Source organism: Antechinus flavipes, chromosome 2 (genome assembly GCF_016432865.1).
Source record: "Antechinus flavipes isolate AdamAnt ecotype Samford, QLD, Australia chromosome 2, AdamAnt_v2, whole genome shotgun sequence".
Classification (NCBI taxonomy): domain Eukaryota; kingdom Metazoa; phylum Chordata; class Mammalia; order Dasyuromorphia; family Dasyuridae; genus Antechinus; species Antechinus flavipes.
The window spans coordinates 510,439,268-510,458,962 of record NC_067399.1 but is presented as its reverse complement, the minus strand read 5'-3'; the positions used below and the strand labels follow the sequence as shown (position 1 = coordinate 510,458,962).

At 34.3% G+C, this 19,695-nt stretch overlaps 1 protein-coding gene across 1 annotated transcript in view; it reads right to left on the bottom strand.

Moving 5' to 3' along the window:
- Nucleotides 1-1,117: 1,117 nt before the first annotated feature.
- UBAC1 (UBA domain containing 1) overlaps nucleotides 1,118-19,695 on the bottom strand; it is a 41,849-nt gene continuing 23,271 nt past the window's right edge. The window contains exons 8-10 of the mRNA XM_051980350.1: nucleotides 18,116-18,202; nucleotides 13,934-14,072; nucleotides 1,118-5,862 (exon numbers count right to left, since the gene is read on the bottom strand). Of these exons, the coding sequence (XP_051836310.1) occupies nucleotides 5,747-5,862; nucleotides 13,934-14,072; nucleotides 18,116-18,202 (342 nt within the window). The 3' untranslated portion in view covers nucleotides 1,118-5,746. The remainder of the gene's footprint in view (nucleotides 5,863-13,933; nucleotides 14,073-18,115; nucleotides 18,203-19,695) is intronic.

The window sequence follows — 19,695 nt, the reverse complement described above, 5'->3', positions numbered from 1 at the left end:
AATCAAACTTTTTATGTAATTTATTAAGTTACTTTGTGTAATTTTCTTTCTATCAGTTTGTATTTAACAGTATTATACCTCCTAGCTACTTAAAGCCTTAGTTTTACTTGTATATTACATGATAAAGCACAGTGCCTCCTTGTCACTTTTCACTAAATGTTTTATGATATTCTTCAAAATGGCTGTAATAATTCTCTGGTGAAGTTTTTGTTTTAAAAGGAACACTCACCTACTATAAAAATAGGTTGTATCATGAAAGAGAGAACTATCTGGTAAAAAAAAAAAAAAAAAAGATTAATTTTTGATTCTTCATTACATTTGCTGGGTTTATAAAAGATTCAGTATTCTCAGACCACATGCTATTCTACATCTCCTTAATAGCACAATGTGTACAAACAGAAAACGTTGACTTAATGCATCTAATTTGAACAGCTAAATACTATGTTTTAGTCAAGAGAGATCAAAGATTATTAAAATATGGGACTTTAAAAGTACGTCTTTTGCAAAAAAAAAAAAATACTAGCAGCTTATATAATTAAAAAAAACCTTTTATTTTAATGTTATAAATTTACAGTATACCTATCAGCATAATGTCAATCAGTGTGTGTATGGTGGGGTCGGGGAGGAGAGGGAGATAGAGGAATTAAGATTCAGTAATCATTCTAGTCCCCAAGCAAACTATGTTAACATAGTTGATGTTTACCATCAAAATTGAAACAATCTGTCACATGAACTTGTGCTACCTAGAAATTTTCCTTAAATACTTAAAATCTGATTTCATTAAAACCCAGCTCAGTAGATTATTATATTTCTCTTCTGAGGGCCATTGAGATTAAAAAAAAATGCTATACACACCAAAAATCATTTCAAATATTTAGCATTATTACTAATATACTGATTGTATAATTAAATCATGCTCCTACCACCCTATTAATAGAATGAACTCTGAATTCTAAAGTTTTTGCTATACCCACCAACAAGCTATTCCAGAGTAACATTAAATCTTAAAACAAGTGTGCATGCCACAATATCACTTTCATATAAAAAATATGAGGCAACAAACCTATGTAATTATTTTTATAACCAGGTGAAATGAAAATGCAGCACTAAAGCTACCTTGTAGTCACTGCAAATCACATTCTGATATATTTTATTAAACCAGCAAAATATTCAGTCATTTAAAAAAAATAATATACAGGCATCACCAGCATCTGTTAACATTTCATTTGGTAGATGTTTAAACATTGTTCTCCCCCAAACTTCCAAACACCACAATGGTACAAAAACAATAACCAAATTCAAGTGGAATTTAATGCATTTACATTTATCAGAAGTTCTTCCTTCAGGTTCAGCCAGGCATTGGTTTCTAAGTGCTTAGACTTTGGAGTTAGGTAACTATTAAAGAGGTAAATGTAATATTACCTATAACTTTTTGTTATTAGTTAAGACTGGGATACTATTAGAACAAGTTTTGGCAAAGGAAACACACACTGTATAATCTGCATTTTCAAAGTAAATTAGTAGTCTCTGATGAAAAATCCTCATAGATAGCAACTCTATTACCATTTTATGTAGCAAGCACACCCTTGATTGTATTAAAAAAAATTGGGGGTGGGAGAGGGAAATTAAATTTCAGACTGATAAGAGTTTTAACAATCTTGTAAGCACTCAAGAATACTAGAACCAAGAGTCACTGGAGCAGAATAGCTATTCCAGTAAAATTCACTATTAGAAGACTATGGTTCAGTTAGAGAGGATATCTGGGTCTTTAATCCCATCAATAATCTTCCAAAGGTCTATTTTTAAAGAGTTAAAATGGCCCAAACTCTTTTAGGCAACTGAATCAATTCTTTAGAAGATAAGGAATTATCTTTTCACATTTAACTTTGGAAGTCAGTGAAAAGAAATTTTAATCCGAAAGACTACTACAAAGCAAGGGGCACTAGACATGGGCATGGGACTGGGGTGGTGCCATGTTTTGCACGTCCTTCTCTAACTGCTCCAGTAATAATTTCAAGACATCACAACTAGAATTGTGTGATAAAATAACTGAAAAAAACCATAAAACCTTAAACACACTTCTTGCTGTCTTCTTTTGAGGTGGGACATGAGAATAATGCATTGCTATGGTGGTTTTTAGTACCTTAATTTGGTGGTTACAGTGTACTGTACTACTAGATACTCCCCAACTCAGGCATCTAAGATCACATCTAATAGTGTACAGACTTTATCAAGACTACAAACATTTCTCTCAATGTACATATAAATTCTAAAATTTAGACCCATGTCACAAGTTATCTTATTTTTGCTCACATTCATAGTTTTTACATCAAATTCTGTGGACCCTTTCCTCAGAAGATAGCAATCAACAAGAAAGGAACTCTCACTGGAGTTACCTCTATGGAGGTTGTCTCATAAATTAATACCAAGTAACCAATGTTTCAGTAGTAAAATGATTACTGGCTTTTCAAATTGTATTGCATCCTCTACAAAGTTAATATAAATATGAAGCCCTGAGAACAAACTTTCATATAGAACATTTCTATTAAAAAATATCAAAGCTTTGTGATCTGACAATTATAAATTATATACATATATATATGTATATTAAATAAATACCTTTCCATAATCACATGTTTAAGTATCAAAAGGTAATGATTGTCTATGTCAACCAATGGGATGGTGAAGAACAAATATGAAAACAATTCATAAAGAATCAATACTATTGAAGATTCATTAGCTATCTTCTTAATCTTCCTTTCTTTTACTCTATCTTCTCCTCTCTTTAAGATAAAATGGTATATATTCCTACCTATCTGGTTTGAATGACTCACAGACATGCACTTGCAGTGGCTTTAATTTTTCATTCAGTAAGCTGCACAATAATGTTGTGATGTATACTAGACTGAAAAGCTGTAAACATAATTATTCCATACTTTGCCATGGACAGAGAACATCAATTTTGACAGTGCACTTAACTATATTCTCCCTGCCTCTCCCACTGGAAACCTCTTCCTATATATATCAAATCCCAACCCAAAATTTGGTATAAGAATTTTAAAAGTTTTATATCAGTAACATTTGGAATTATCAATATTCCAAACACAGTGGAAAGAGTATAAAATATAACCAATGTTTAGATGGTGATTACCATGTCTCTTCTCTAAAATCTGCTGAATTGGCCACTTGACAGATATATCCTTGGTCCTAACTGCATAGTAAAGAGACATGTAAACTAATGGTTTGATTTCACTACCTTCTTATGTGGCATTCTCTGATAATTTAGTTTGAATCTACATGAAGTCATTATTCACACTGCATCTTGCTGCAAAAGACTATATATCCTTAGAATATTGTTAATTGCCCAGCAACTGATAGCTCTACCAAGGCAAGTAATACTCTTCAGAAGCCATATAGCCCAAATAGTAATTTGCCCTTTTGAAGAGACATATTCAATCAACTACCTTTCAGTTTTTCCCTCTCAAATATTTAAAAGATTAACATTCTAAACAAATTGAATTAAGTTCAAGGAAAAAATACACACACACATACACACACACACACCCAGAAATGTTTGCTCAGTTTTGCAATATTTTAAAGATGCAGTACTTCTTTGGCTATAAAACAGTTTTGTTTTCATAGCAATTTCAGTGTATACAAGCAAATTAGAATCTAGTTTAAGCTTATGAATCAAGTCAATTTTCTTAAATAGGGCTCTTGAAAATCTGCATACAGAAGGAACAATGAACTCAGGAAATTTTCACAACCTGGGAGAAGAGGTACTTTAATAAGGGTTATTGTGTACTATTTGGATAAATTTTATACAAAGTAAAAATCATTCTGTAGTACAAAAGAAAAATTCCTATTGTACTAAATGCCAAACTTTACATTGTAACATGGGTTTTGTATATCTAAGATATTTTGCTCTTTCATATTATATAGAGTCAAATAGGTAATATGTTAGTACTTTATAAATTAATGAATCACTAATCATTTTAGAAGTATAGCATTTCCCACCCAGCCCCATCCCCCTAATTTTTTTTTTCTTTAAGGGGAAAAGGAAAATGATTCTTCTTCAGAGATGAATATATCATTAAATTTCTCCCTTATGTGGTCAGTCACTCTGCATACTAGTCAGATGCTAAAAATACTGATGTGTAAACTTACTCTTTTGAGTAGAAGTACCAGGAGGAATATTACTCTCTATCAAAGAAGAGGGAAAAAATGAAAATCATTTATTGCACAGATTTTCAAGTTAAAAATAAATGAATTAAGGACTGAGTTTAAAAAAAAAAAAAAAAAAAAGCCCAGACTCCCAACTGGTCATGTTTAAGAACAAACTATTAAAGAACAGATATATTTCAACACTTCACACATATGTTCAGGAGTGTCTTACATAGATTATTTTTTTTCCAAACAAACATGAGAAACAGAAAATGCCTAAAAGAGCTGCAAAAAGTCGTTCTTGATATTTCTGACCTAAAGTTTTAAATCTAATATCATGAAAATACCTGGTCAGATAAAAATGCTGTTGTATAGGCTGGTTAATTAGGACTGTCATATAGCTAAGATCTCAGCTACAAGACTTCTTTACTTATTGGACGTCATGGAAGAATGATAGTTCCACAATGTGTAAGCCAAGTAATGCCAGATAATATTTAGGTGCCAATAATCAAGGCAACTATGTTAGTGCATTAAGGCGATGTTACTTAGCTGCTTTCAAGAGAATGTTAGTCACCAAAAACATCCTCAGAAGACAACTACTTGTGGCAATTACAATGAACAAAGAATTTTTTTTTTTAAATTTAAAAAGAGGGCAAAGAGGCAGAAAAGTTATCAGTTTAATGCCTGTAACAGAGCCCGCTTTACCTTAAAATATATACTATGGGGGAATGTGAGGAAATTGTGTTCTATTGATTTTTAAGCTTGTTAAATTAAAAGAAAATAGTCTTTTTACCATCAAAATATGTCTACATATTAAAAATATTGGTGTGGCAAAATGAATAGTCAGAGAAAAAATACTGCATCTTTAATATAGTGAGATGTAAATTGCTTAAAGAAATGTAACATTTTTTCTTTGGGTACTAGAACAACACTAACACAGAAAATAGGAAAAAGGAAAACTATTTATTAAAGAAATTTAACCTATGAATTAATCTACTTAAATTATTATGTCTGATGTTAACAGTTTGGATTGAAACATGCTCTCTCAAAAACATCTAGATTTTAAAATCAAACTCTAAGGGTCAATTCAAATAGCATTTCATTTTAATAATCATAACTTAATACTCTTAAGAGATGAGTATATCATTTAATTCCTCACTGAAGTGGTCAGTCACTTTTTGTAAACATCGGTCAGATGCTAAAAATACTGACTTGTAAACTACCCTCACAGATTCTTTTTTTTTTTTTAAAGCAATAAGGTATAAAACCAGAACAGTCATTATTGTCTCAAACAATCCCATGTAAGCTGTTTGCATGAGTATTTTTTGAGATATGGATTTTTACTCAATCTAACTGAAGGCAAACCGTTCTTCCACTACCAATAAATCCATAAGGCAACTACATTTCCAGCTGGCCATAAGCTACACTCTTTCTTGTTTGAGAAGTATAACTAAGAGGGCCTCTAGCCAAATACCAAAAGCTATTTTTCTTCCCCTCCCCCCAAATCCTCGGCTCCTTCTTCTCTTGAGGAACCTGAAGCTGTGGGCAGCGGGAGCAGCAGAGTGGAGGGGTATCCATCACCCTAGGTGCGGTTCAGCGTCTGAAAGATCCTGGAGATCTGTAGCATGACAGGTCCTGTCTCAGGGTCATTCATCCACTGGGTGCTATTTAATGGGTTTTCAAGCATATCTTCAAATGCTGTGGAAAGAGGAAGAATAATTATCCACCTCATGATGTTTTCAGTACATATAAGAGATAGGAATGGGGAATCAAACCTCTGATTTCATTGGTGCAGGGGAATTTTCCAGTGAGGAAACTTCCTTTATCAATGTATTCTATGCAACTTATATTCCTAAAAAGTTCCCTAGAGCACCAAGAAGTTGTCAGTCAGTAAGCATTCATTAAGCATCTACTATGTACTAGGCATTGTGCTAAATGATGGGAAGACATAAAAAGTTAAAAGACAATCCTTGTTCTCAAGAAGTTCACAATCTAATGGAAGTTAAGTGAATTGTCCAGATGCACCCAAGTGTATGTGGGAGAGGTGAGACTTGAAATCGGGTCTCCTTGACTTCCTCCAATATGCCATGATAACTGATATAAAATTGATATAAAAAACCTTTTGTACAAGGTAATTTTGGAGGTTGGAGGAAAGAGAGTTATCATTAGGTGGTAGAATCAGGAATGGCTCATAACTTTAAACTGAATTTTGAAAGAAATTAGAGGTTCTAATTTCCTTGGGTGATAAGGGTGTGCATTCTAAGCATGAGAGAACAGCCTATGCAAGAATAGGGAGATAAAACATCATATGCTGAATAAGATTAGTTTAGCTAGGATATAAAATGTGTTAAGGGAAAAAAATATGTTTAAATCTGCAAAACCTGGTTGAAGTCAAGAACTTTAAATTATAAACAAAGGAGTTTACATTTTATCATAAGCCTCGGAGCCAAAATGGTAGAGAGTAGACAGGACACTGCTTGAGCTCTTTCCAACTTCCCTCAAAACCAACACTAGATCAAGACTCTAAATGGATTTTGGAGTGACAGAACCCACAAATATTCAGAGTATAATAATTTTCCAGCTTAAGATATCTTAGAAGGACTTGGGCAGGGGGGATAAGGCCCAGCATACGAGTGATGCAGAGAGACCCAGCACAGTGCAAGGAGACCCAGTGTGAGGAATCTAGCAGGAAACTCTTAGCCAAAATACAGCAACGTTGCCTACTCTGTCCTGACCCAAAAGGCTAGTACAACTATTTCAAAGTCCAACTCTTTTTATACAGTAAAATAACTATTTGGACATGTATACATATATTGTATTTAACTTATACTTTTAACATATTTAACATGTATTGGTCAATCTGCCATCTGGGGGGAAAAGGTGGGGGGAAGGAGAGAAAAAGTTGGAACAAAAGGATTTGCAACTGTCAATGCTGAAAAACTACCTATGCATATATCTTGTAAATAAAAAGCTATAATATAAAAAAATCCAAAAGGCTAGTACATCAGCAGACCAGCTGTGAGACCACCACCACAACTACAGAAGGCAAACTGTGAGCCACTGAACCCAGCATATCAAAAGGGGACTTGGCCAGGATCACCTAACACAGTGGGAAAGCCTGCAGCACAACCAGTCCTAGCAGAGTCAGTGAGAATTTTATTAAACTCCTGATAAGAAACCTTGTAACAATTAACCAACTTATAAAGTTTCTTAAGAGTGTTTATTATTAAACACTTGGCATTATTTGAAATGGAAAACTACTAATCACCTGATCCAACACATAGTGCTAAAGATATTACCAAACCAAATTTCTGTACTTTAAAATGTGCAAGTACTAGAAAGTTTTTTTGACCAATAAAATTTCATTTCATACTAAGTTGTCATCAACGAGAGTTTTTGTATCTTTCAAAACATGGCAGTTTCTTTAAACTATTATGAAAATCAATTAAGATTCAGTTTGATATGTTGTGAAACATGAATGTAATGGAGTATTACTGTTCTGTGAAAAGCAATTAATATGATAAATATATATAAGAGGAAGATATAAACTGTTAAAAAATGAAGTAGGTAGAAGCAAAGAAAATTATACAGGGCTATAACAATGTAGAAGGAAAGAACAATAAAACAAAAAACCAATACTATACAATGATGACTAAATTTGGCTTCAAAGACAGAACTTGAAAAATACTCTCCCTCTACTTCTTTGTAAGGTGAGAACTATGGAGGTGATTCATCACATATAATCTCACACTTTTTCTTTTTTTTTTTCTTTTTTTTTTGAGATGATACATAATTTATTGTTTTTTTTTTAATTTTTATTTTATAATAACTTTATATTGACAAAATCCATGCCAGGGTAATTTTTTTACAACATTATCCCTTGCACTCGCTTCTGTTCTGATTTTTCCCCTCCCTCCCTCCACCCACTCCCCTAGATGGCAAGCAGTCCTATATATGTTAGATATGTTGCAGTATATCCTAGATACAATATATGTTTGCAGAACCGAACAGTTCTCTTGTTGCACAAGAACTGGATTCAAAAGGTAAAAATAACCCGGGAAGAAAAACAAAAATGCAAATAGTTCACATTCGTTTCCCAGTGTTCTTTCTTTGGATGTAGCTGCTTCTGTCCCTCATTTATCAATTGAAACTGAGTTAGGTCTCTTTGTCAAAGAGATCCACTTCCATCAGAATACATCCTCATACAATATCGTTGTTGAAGTGTATAATGATCTCCTGGTTCTGCTCATTTCACTTAGCATCAGTTCATGTAGGTCTCTCCAGCCTCTCTGTATTCATCCTGCTGGTCATTTCTTACAGAACAATAATATTCCATAACATTCATATACCACAATTTACCCAGCCATTCTCCAAATGATGGGCACCCATTCAATTTCCAGTTTCTAGCCACTACAAACAGGGCTGCCACAAACATTTTGGCACATACAGGTCCCTTTCCCTTCTTTAGTATTTCTTTGGGATATAAGCCCAGAAGTAACACTGCTGGATCAAAGGGTATGTACAGTTTGATAACTTTTTGGGCATAATTCCAGATTGTTCTCCAGAATGGTTGGATTCGTTCAATGCATCAGGGTCCCAGTTTTCCCGCATCCCCTCCAACATTCATCATTATTTTTTCCTGTCATCTTAGCCAATCTGACAGGTGAATCTCACACTTTTTCAATGTGTCCAGTGGTTTCCCAAAATTTTTTTTTCTTCTATGATAACAGAGGATGGCTCTTTGGGAAGAGAAAAAAGGATACCTATACTGAAAAATTGAAGTGATATAGAAATAAAATACATTGATACAATTTTATTTTGAAAAACCCATTTGGAAAATTTAAGGACTAGTACCAAAATAATTATTCCAAGTGATATCATTATGGAAATTATTAACTTGATGACTAACATGAGATTGGTACATGTAGATTCATTTTTTATTCCAATAGATTTTCTCCAGGAAAGGAACTTTCTTTTTGACTATGAAAAATACAGCTGCACCACAAAACAAAGCTCCAAGCAGGTCAAAGCCATGTGTTCATAGTTATTATTTCAGCCTTGACAGAGCTAACATAAAAATCTATGATAAAAGTTTCAACTCTATGTACATTCTTTCTGTATTGTAATTTTGTTTTTTTCAGATTATGAAATAAACCACATATAAGTTCTAATCTTTTCATTTAATTCAACTTCTGTGCCTAAAATTATTAAACTATGCTAGATTCCCACAAACATAGTTAATTAATTCACCTACAAGATATTTTAAGCCTTAAATTCAGGCCAGTTTTTTTTTTGTTATTGTTATTATTGTTGTTTTTGTCCTATATAATATGTAATTCTCTAGCAGACCTAAATTTCTAAGTTCTCATTTAGTCATATTGTGGATCACAAGATCTTGGCCTGCCCAAGAAATTATAACTCCTCACATTTCTATCTATAGTACCTTAAATGTTATAAAATAAAGGAAAATTCTGGGAAGATGATGGAATAAGTCAGAAAATTCCAAGTTCTCTAGCTATCCTCCCACAACACAAACAAAACTGTGCCTCAATAAGAACGTAGACCAGAAAGAAAATATAAGAGCTGGGACAAAACAGTGGTCCTTCTGGGACAACCAAAGAAGCCCAGAAGAAAGACTCCAGGTTGGTGATTATCATGATCCAGGACTGAAGTTTGACTCAGGATGAAGGTTTGACTAGTGTGAAGTGTAGACTAACTCCACTGAAACAGCAAGCTGAAAGTCCTGGGGCTTAGCTAGATTCAGAAGTAGTCTGAGGCCCAATCACATGAATTTCACTTCCTGGATGGTGCAGGTAGCTGGGGGTCTGAGTCTGGGAAGATTGAGGGAAACATCTTCTGATAAGGAACACCAGACCCAACTGAGCTACTGAGATATGGCCCTGGGAAAGAACAAGCACACACATTCAGTAAGCACTGACGGGGTGGGGTAGGGAAGCTGCTGGCTTCTGGCACTTAGGAAAGGGTAGAGTTTTCAGTTTTGGATTCCAAGCCAAAGGGAGGAAGTGAAATAAAGCCAGCACCATCCTTCTCACCCCAAAACTAACAAGCTCTTATTTAAAAAAAAAAAAAAGAAAAGAAAAGAAGAAGAGCAGGCAAAGGAGAAAGAATCCAACTAGAAAGCATTTCCTTTTTGGGATAGATACCTCTTGTGGTATTGCTGGACCAGGGGATATGCACAGTTTTGCGGCTCTTTGGGTATAGTTCCGAATTGCTAATCCAAATGGTTGACTTAGCTTACAACTCCAACAACAGTGTATTAGGGTCCCAGTTTTTCCATGTCCCTCCAACATGCAACATTTTCCTTTTTTCTTACAATAGACACTCTGATAGATGTGAAAGTGGTACCTCAGAGTTGTTTTGATGTGTATTTCTCTGATTGGTAGTCATTTGGAGCATTTTTTTTATGTGATTATAGATAATTTTAATTTCTTTGTATGCAAACTGACTTCATATGCTTTGACCACTTATCAGTTGGGGAATGACTTGTATTTTTATAAATTTAATTTACTTCTCTATAAATCTGAAGGAGATCTTCATCAGAAATACTTATTGCAAAAATTTGTTTCCCGGCATTCTGCTTTCCTTATAATTTTGATTGCATTGGTTTTGTTTATGTAAAACCTTTTTAATTTTATATAATCAAAATGATATGTTTTACATTTTGTAATGCTCTCTATCTCCTTTTGTCCTAAATTCTTACCTTATCAATAAACCTGACAGATAAATTAAAAAAAAAAAAAAAAAGAAAGCCTTTCCTACTCCAAAGAGTAAAGTTAAATGGTTATCTGCCCAAAAAGAATTCACGGAAGATGTCAAAAAAAAAAAAAAAAAAGACTTTAAAAATCAAATAAGAGAGACTGAGGAAAAACCAAATAAATAAATAAATAAGAGCAATCCAAGAAAAACAAGATTATGAAAAGAAAGTCAACTAACCAGAAAAGGAGATCCAGAGAGAATATTGAGGAAGAAAATGACTTTTTGAAAATTAGATTTGGGCAAGAGGAATTTTGTGAAGTTATAAAAGACCAAGAAATAACAAAACAAAATATGAAGAAAGAAAAAATAGGAGAAAATGCTAGACATCTCATAAGAAAAATAACAGATTTGGAGAACAGAACAAGAAAAAAAAACATAAGAATAATTGTACTATCTCAAAGTTATGATCAAAAAAAGACCTGTGACCCAATAATACAAGAAATAATTAAAGAAAATTGTTCTGAAGTGATAAAACAAAAGGGAAAAGTAGAAATAGAAAAAAAAAGTCTATCTGAAAGAGATCCTACAAGGAAAATACACAGGAACATCACTGCTAAATCTCAAAACCCCCAGATGAAAGAGAAAATTTTACAAGCAACAACAATAACAAAAAATTCAAATATGCTGAAGCTACAATAAGAATTGCATAACACCTATTAGCTGCTACAATAAAAGACCAAAGATCCTCTGAAATAATATATATTGAAAATCAAAAGAACTGGGGTTGTGGCTAAAAAATATTCTATCTCACAAAATTAAGTATAACACTGAATGAAAAAAAAAAAGAAGATTCAATGAACTATCAGGTTTTCAAGATTTTGTCCTCCTAATACATTGTTGGTGAAACTATGAATGGATCCAGCCATTCTGGAGAGCAATTTAGAACTATGTTCAAAAAGTTATCAAACTGTGCATGCCCTTTGAACCAGCAATGTTCCTACAGGACTTTTGTCCCAAAGAGATCTTAAAGGACGGAAAGGGACCCACATATGCAAAAATGTTTGTGGCAGCCCTTTTTGTAGTGGCAAGAAACTGGAAACTGAGTGGACGCCCATCAATTGGAGAATGGCTGAATAAATTATGGTATTTGAATGTTATGGAATATTATTATTCTACAAGAAAATGATCAGCAGGATGATTTTAGAGAGGCCTGGAAAGACTTACATGAATTAATGCTAAGTGAAATGAGCAGGACCAGATCATTGTATGCAGCAACAAAAAGATTATACGATGATCAATTCTAATGTACATGCCTCTTTCCAACAATGATTGAGGCCTGTTCCAATGATCTTGTGATGAAGAGAGCCATCTACACCCAGAGAAAGAACTGTGGAAACTGAGTGTAGACCACAATCTAGCATTTTCACTCTTTTTGTTGTTGTTTGCTTACATTTTGTTTTCTTTCTCATTTTTTTTCTTTTTGATCTGATTTTTCTTGTGCAGCAAGATAATTGTTTAAATATGTATACATATATTGGATTAAACATATATTTTAACATGTTTAACATATATTAGATTACTTGCCATCTAGGGGAGGGATGAGGGGAAGGAGGGAAAAATTTGGAATACAAGGTTTTGTAAGGGTCAATGTTGAAAAATTATCCATACATGTGTTTTGAAAATAAAAAGCTTTAATTAAAAAAAAAAAAAAGACTTTTGTCCTAAACAAACCTAAACTCAACAGAACATTTGATATGTAAAAGCCAACATGAAAAACTAATTGCAGGGGATAAAGACAAATTGTTTATGTTTTATACATGGAAATGTAAACCATGTCTAATATTGTCACTAGTATTTGGACAGTCCAAAAAAAATATCAGAGTAGAGTGGAGGATGTGACTTCAGAAAGCAAAACTGTACAGGAAAAGGTAAAAACAGTAATTGTGCTATATGTATGCAGTATGAGAACAAGAACGAACACAGGGGAATTAGATGAGGAGAGTTGGTAGTGCTGAAATCCTATTCACTCAGAAATGGATTAAAAATGGAACAGCACATATATATCCCGAAGAGATATCCCCTTCAAAAATCTATAAAGAAATAAGAGGGGAAAGGAATAGAATAAGGCAGGGCATAGAAGACTGTGTCAATTAATGGGAACAGGATAAGGTGTACAGATTAATGGGAAATGAGTAAAAGAGGGAAAGAGTGAAGGGAGAACAGGGAGGGATCCTTGGGATGGAAAGGTCAAGTAATAGCAAGGGAAGTTAATGGGTAGAAGTAAAATAAAAGATTTAGCAGGAATATACACAAACACAATAACAATGATCAGGTGTAGAATTTATTAGATAAAAAAAGTAGTAGTAGTAATCATTGATCTCAAAGAAAAAAAGATTCAATCAAAAGAGAATCTACCTTATATGTCAGCCATATTAATATAGCTTTTAGATGTTTGTATATGTAGGCGTGTGTGTGTGTGTGTGTGTGTGTGTGTGTGTGTGTATGTGTGTGTGTGTGTGTGTGTGTGTGTGTGTGCATAAATATATCCAGGCTTAACTGTAGCCTGCTTGAGAGAAGTGGGAGGCAGAAAAGGGGGAAAAAAGAATAAAGTAAAAAGTGCACAGCAGAGAACAAAAGAAAACCTACATGGAAGCAAAGAAAAGATGAACAGTTTCGAATACAAGGTCTTCTATTAGTATATATGTTTTCTGGAAATGGAACTTTACTATTACACATTTTAAATTCTACTTTAATGGTCTGCTGCACAGGAAACTTTTTTTTTCTTTTTCCCCAATTTGTATTTAAAAATAAAATTCTTTTTAAAATGTATAAAATGTTTTCCTTATATTAAAGGATAATGTATATATCATTAGACCCATTTTATTTATGAGAAAATTGAGACTTAAAAAGGTTAAGCAACACGCCAATCATGATACAAATACTAAAGCTGGAGGATACCAGATGAGAGCTACTTCAAGCATAAACCTATTCTCAATTTTTTTGTTTGGAATAGCCAAGATTCTATCTGTATGCAAAACACTGCAATACTTACCTAACAAGGTTTTAGGATTAGTTAGTCCTAACTGCACAACTGGGTTGTCAAGGATAGCTTGAAAGAGAGGACTATCAGGATCAATTCCCTTATCTAAATCTTCTGGGGAGGGTTTTCTGTCTCCCAGCAGCCATTCACACTGAAAAATTCAGGAGTAGTTGTTATTAGAATTAATTCCCCAACAAATATAATTTTTGTAAAAATTAAGGAATCAACCACATATATAATTACTTTATGTTCCCAAAAAAAGAAATATTTTCTTAGTTCTTGAAAAATTCTCAAGATTTACTAATAGAAAGTAAAAATTAAAATTAAACTAAGTCTAGGTTGAAAGTGATGTACAATGAGGAATAGGCTCCAGAAGAAAAGGAATTATAAATCTGACTACTATAGTCATTCAGCTTAACTACCTTGGTTTCTCCACTTATAAAATAAAGGCAACAGCAGGATTTTCCTGTACTTCACTTTTCCTACAGCTGTTCTTTATTCTTATTATCACTTCTAGTGCCTCTCAGTGACCCCTCAGGCCATTACCACTTTTTTGAACGGACTTTTCTTCCTTCACAGTACTAACCCTATAGTTTTATTAATTCAACACTACACTGTTTTTTAATCTTTAATCTTATGTGTTGTCAAACTCCAATCTTAGGATATTCCCAATATCCACCTGCTTCTCTGCTGATTCAAGTGCAGAATAGGGCTTGAGGAAGGAAGTCACACCATTGTGTTCAGTAAAAATTTATGTTCTCTAATTCTAGCCAGGCACTAAATGCAGCAAGGTAATCCTTTTTTTAACTTCTTAACTGATTCTAACTCTACCCAGATGTTCTCTTCTTAAGCTTCAAACACTAAGCTGACAACACATACTTTAGCAAGAAAACAGAGGCCTTTTACTGTGAATTCTCTCTTCTCTGCATTTCAAAACCCCTTGACATTACCACTCCATTTTTTTTCTTCCTTTATTTATTCCAGTCTCTGATAAAAGAGGTGCATATATTCACCAAGGCTACCGCTTCTTTATGTATCAGTGATGTAATCCCCTTCCAATTCTTTCAGCAGAATGAGCCTAAATTTATCCTCCTACTTTCTCCAATCTTCAATCTCTACCTATTCTTTCCTATTGCCTAGAAATTTTCTTATCCTTAAAAAAACATTTTTTTGACTCTACTTCTTAAAGCTATCATCTGATAACTCTCTTCCCTTTCTCAAACTCCTAGAAAAAGCTGACTCCGTTTCCTCTTCTCTTACTCACTTCTAAAGTTTTTGCAATGACTTCCAAACTCACCACTCAACTAAAACTGCTCTCTCCACAGTTACCAGTGATCTTTTAATTGCCAAATTCAAAAGTCTTCTCTCAGTTTTCTTACTTTTTGACTTCTCTGAATCATTTGGCACTATTAATACCTCCTGCTCTAAATTTTCATACCTAATCTTTTGAGTCTCCTCCTGTCTAACTACTCCTGCTTAGTGTCCCTGGCTGGATTACCATCCATATTTCACTCTCTATTTTTGTTGCCCAAGTTTTAGTCCTGAGTCCTCCTCTTCTCTTTTTACATACTTTCTTGGATAACTTTTACATCAACACTACAATCTTCTGCTTTTAAGATAAGGAGAGAAAATAACTTTACATCTCACCAGTTCCCCTCCTTGCTATACATGAGAAAAAGAGAAATATTATTTCATCAAATACAAGACTCCTCCCTTAAAGGGGAAAGGAGAAATACGATTCTATCACGCTTCCTGCCTGGTCTTCTGTGGTTAAGAAAGGAGAATAACACCATTTCTTTACTCCCAGCACTTGTCCCCTCACCTAAATTGCATAAGGCTCTGAAAGGACTCCAATTTGAGGCCAATGAAACTCTACAAGAACTCATTCCTCAATGGTTATCAAACCTGATCATACTCAACTCATCTCAATGATTCTGAACCTCTGATCTCTCATTCCTTCAACCCAATACTTCCAATATCTGGCTCTAAAGCCCTTTCAAAACCTGCTTCATGGGTAATAAACAAAGCTAACATTTTAAATCTTCTTATTTCCAGCTTCTTCTATCTTCTAACTCTCAATTAGATCTTCCTGATGGCACAACCTACCTGACTTCCCTTTGCAGCACTGGCTACATTTCTCCCCAAATTCATTGGTCAAAGAGAGAGAATAAATACTCTTTGCTCTCCATTGCCACTTCCAGCTTCTTCCTCTATCACCAACACTCAGTAGCCTCTCTTCTCTTGTGGTTCACTCAATGCATGTCTATCAGTCAATCAAAATTCTGGTAGCTATTGTCTACTGACCTCCAGGATGACCTCTTTCTTCCCTCAATAAGTTCAATGACTAGCTCATGAATTCTCTCTTTTCCAACTCCTGAGACTTCAGCGAGCGCACGTGTGTGTGTGTGTGTGTGTGTGTGTGTGTGTGTGTGTGTGTGTGTGTGTGTCTGGGGCAATTGGGGTTAAGTGACTTGTCCAGAATCACACAGCTAGGAAGTATTATGTGTCTGAGGCCAGATTTGAACTCAGGTCCTCCTAACTTCAGGGCTGGTGCTCTATCCACTGTCCACCTAGCTGCCCTTTTTAGCATATATATTAACACACTTTAATTTAACAATTCCTCAGTTTATCATTTCAATTACCTATTCCTCCAACCCACCTAAGCCAATATGAAGATGGTCCTACCCCTGATCTTACTATCACCTTGCCATTATGCTACTTTCATATTTGTGAATTGTGAAAATCCCTTACTTTATCATAATTGACTGTCATTCAATCTTTTCTTCCTCCTTATAACCCTAAACATTGTTTTGTCTTCACTGTGACCTCCCAAACCTTGGATCCTCATGTCTCTCTCAGGCCTTCAGCCTAGCACTGGCTACACTCTCTTCCCTTCTCCAATTTGACTGCTGGATGAACTAATTCAAGCCTACTTTGTCCTCTTTTCAAGTCCCTTAAGTTTTTGTTGTATTTATGATTTTATCATATGAAGCCTTAGCTTTAGATCACTCCTATCATCCTCCATCTTTGTTCCTATATGTATGCTGCTGAACAAAGCTAGGGGGAAAAAAAATCAGAAAACCATACTGAATGGATTCACTATTACTGTTACATAATTAATTACATAATCCCAACTGGGCAATTTTTTTACACTACTCTAAATGATCAATTAATTCCCACTCAACACAGTGGCTTTTTCAAATCTTTTTATATGAGGCTATTTGACAAGAGCTCTCTCTTCTGTTCCTCAACTTACATCATTCAGACACTTTCCACTTCTACTTTCTCCTCACCCCAGTCTCACACGAAGAGATGCATACCTCTTTGCTAACACATTACCTTCTCATGCAATGATTCCATATTATCCTGTCTTCTATGGAAAACCATTCTCTCCAACATTTCTACTTTCCCACTTACATCTCCTTGTCTACTGCTTACTTTCTTACTGTCTACAACCATAGCCATTCATCCTCACATCCATACCCAATGTGAATTCATACTCAACACAACCTCTTTGTGGTTAAACAACTTATGAACACAGGTTGTATATAATCAATACTTCCATTTTCTTTCCACACTCTCTTAATTTTCTATAGTTATTAGACTTTTAAACACATCATTCAACTGAAACTGCTCTCTCCAAAGTTACCAATGATCTCTTAATTGACAAATTTAACAGTTTTTTCCCAATCTTCAATCCTTCTGATTTCTCATAAAATGCCATTGTTGTGGGGCAGCTGGATAGTACACTGGATAGAGCACCAGCCTTGAAGTCAGGAGGACCTGAGTTCAAATCTAGTCTCAGACACTTAACACTTCCTAGCTGTGTGACCCTGGGCAGGTCACTTAACCCCAATTGCCTCAGCAAATTTAAAATAAATAAATAAATAAATAAATAAACAAATAAATTAATAAATAAATTAATAAATAAATAAATAAAATAAAATAAAATGTCATTGTTATCATGGGGAAAAACACATCCTAGGTAAGAGGGATGATATGTATAGAATCAGGAAAAGATAGAATGAGAATGAAAAACAGAAGTAGTACAGTTTGGATAGAATAGCAGATGTCGGAGAATATTATTAAACAAGGGGGAAAAAAATTAACCACACTCTTCAAATTAGGATTAGAATATGAAGTGAACAAAAATTTCCATTTCAATTGACTATTTTTCAACTATGTAGTACTCACCGCTGCATTTTGCTGGTTGTTGTTGACTTTCAGTGCATCCACCACTTCCTTTTCATCAAATCCCATCTCCATCAGAGCAATGACAGCCTAAACAAGAATTCCACAGCTCATTAAATACCATGCTCACTGAGAACAAGTCAGCAAATTCAACAAACAAGTCATCTGACATAAAACTAACCATTTTTATTTGGGGCAGGGGAGGAGAGGGGGGGAAGGTTTGAAGACCAAGGCAATTGGAGTTAAGTGGCTTACTCAGGGTCACATAGCTAGTAAATGTCTAGTGTCTGAGGCTGCAGACCACTTTTATTTAATGGTATTTCAGCAAGGTGCTTCTTAATTCAGTACCAATAGATTTACTATAATTATTTTACTCTGTAACTTTATTGCAATACGATAGTGTACTGACTATCTAAACAATCTGATAATTACCAATGCAAAGAATAATATAAAATGATCTTACTAAATGAAGATAGGAAATATCAGTAAAGAATGCTCAGTGTTAGAACTAGAAAGGACTTCAGGCATCATCTAATTCAATCCGTTCCTTGTAGTTGAAAAGATAGTCAACAAACATTTCTTCTTCTTCTTCTTCTTTTTCTTCTTCTTCTTCTTCTTCTTCTTTTTTTGCTGAGGCATTGGGGTTAAATGACTTGCCCAGGATCAATAGCTAGGAAGTGTTAAGTGTCTGAGACCACATTTGAACTTAGGTCCTCCTGACTTCAGGGCTTCGGAATATCCACTGCGCCACCTAGCTGCCCCTCAACAAGCATTTATTAAACACTTCTGTGCTAGGCACTGTGTGAGGTGGAAAAAACAAAAAAAGGCAGGGGTACAAATAAGGTAGTTGGGACCCTGAGAGGGGAATTAAATTTTCCAAAGTAAATCAGTCATATAGAGCCAGGGTTAGAACTCAGGTTTCCTGTGTTTTAGTCCAGTGTTACTGCCACTATGCCATGCTATCTCCTCTCAATAATCTAGGAAAAGATTAGAAAGAAAAACTCCTCTCCTACCAATATTAAACATTGATGAAGAAAATTTTCAGAAATCATATCTGTGATCACACTGTATTTCCAGAGCCATTTCTCTATAAATCAAAAAGAATCTGTATTTTATAATGATCTTTGCTAAATAAAAACATAGGACCATTTAAAACTAAGATTTAGAGCTGGGAGGGCCTTCAAAGAATATTAGGCATGGAAGGAGCATTAAGAGAACATCTAATCCAATTCCTCCATTTAAAAAATGGGGAATGTAAAGCATAGTGCCTTCAACATAGTAAACATTAAATAAATACTTTATCTATCATGAAGGTAAAGTAACTTGTCCCAAATCACAGTTAGTTAGTGGAAAAGCTAGGACTAGAGGAGCTATGGTTTTCAAACTCCTAGACTAGCACATTTTTCAAATACATCTAGACTAATCCCAGACTAATACATTTTCTGCTAACATAGCTACATTATTCTGGGTGTACATGGCTATTATTTGTTGTAACAGTGACAGACTAATCAAAGAGAGAAAAATTTTTCAGCTATTTTACATTTTAAAAATCATTATTAAAGAAGAAAATACTTAACACATTT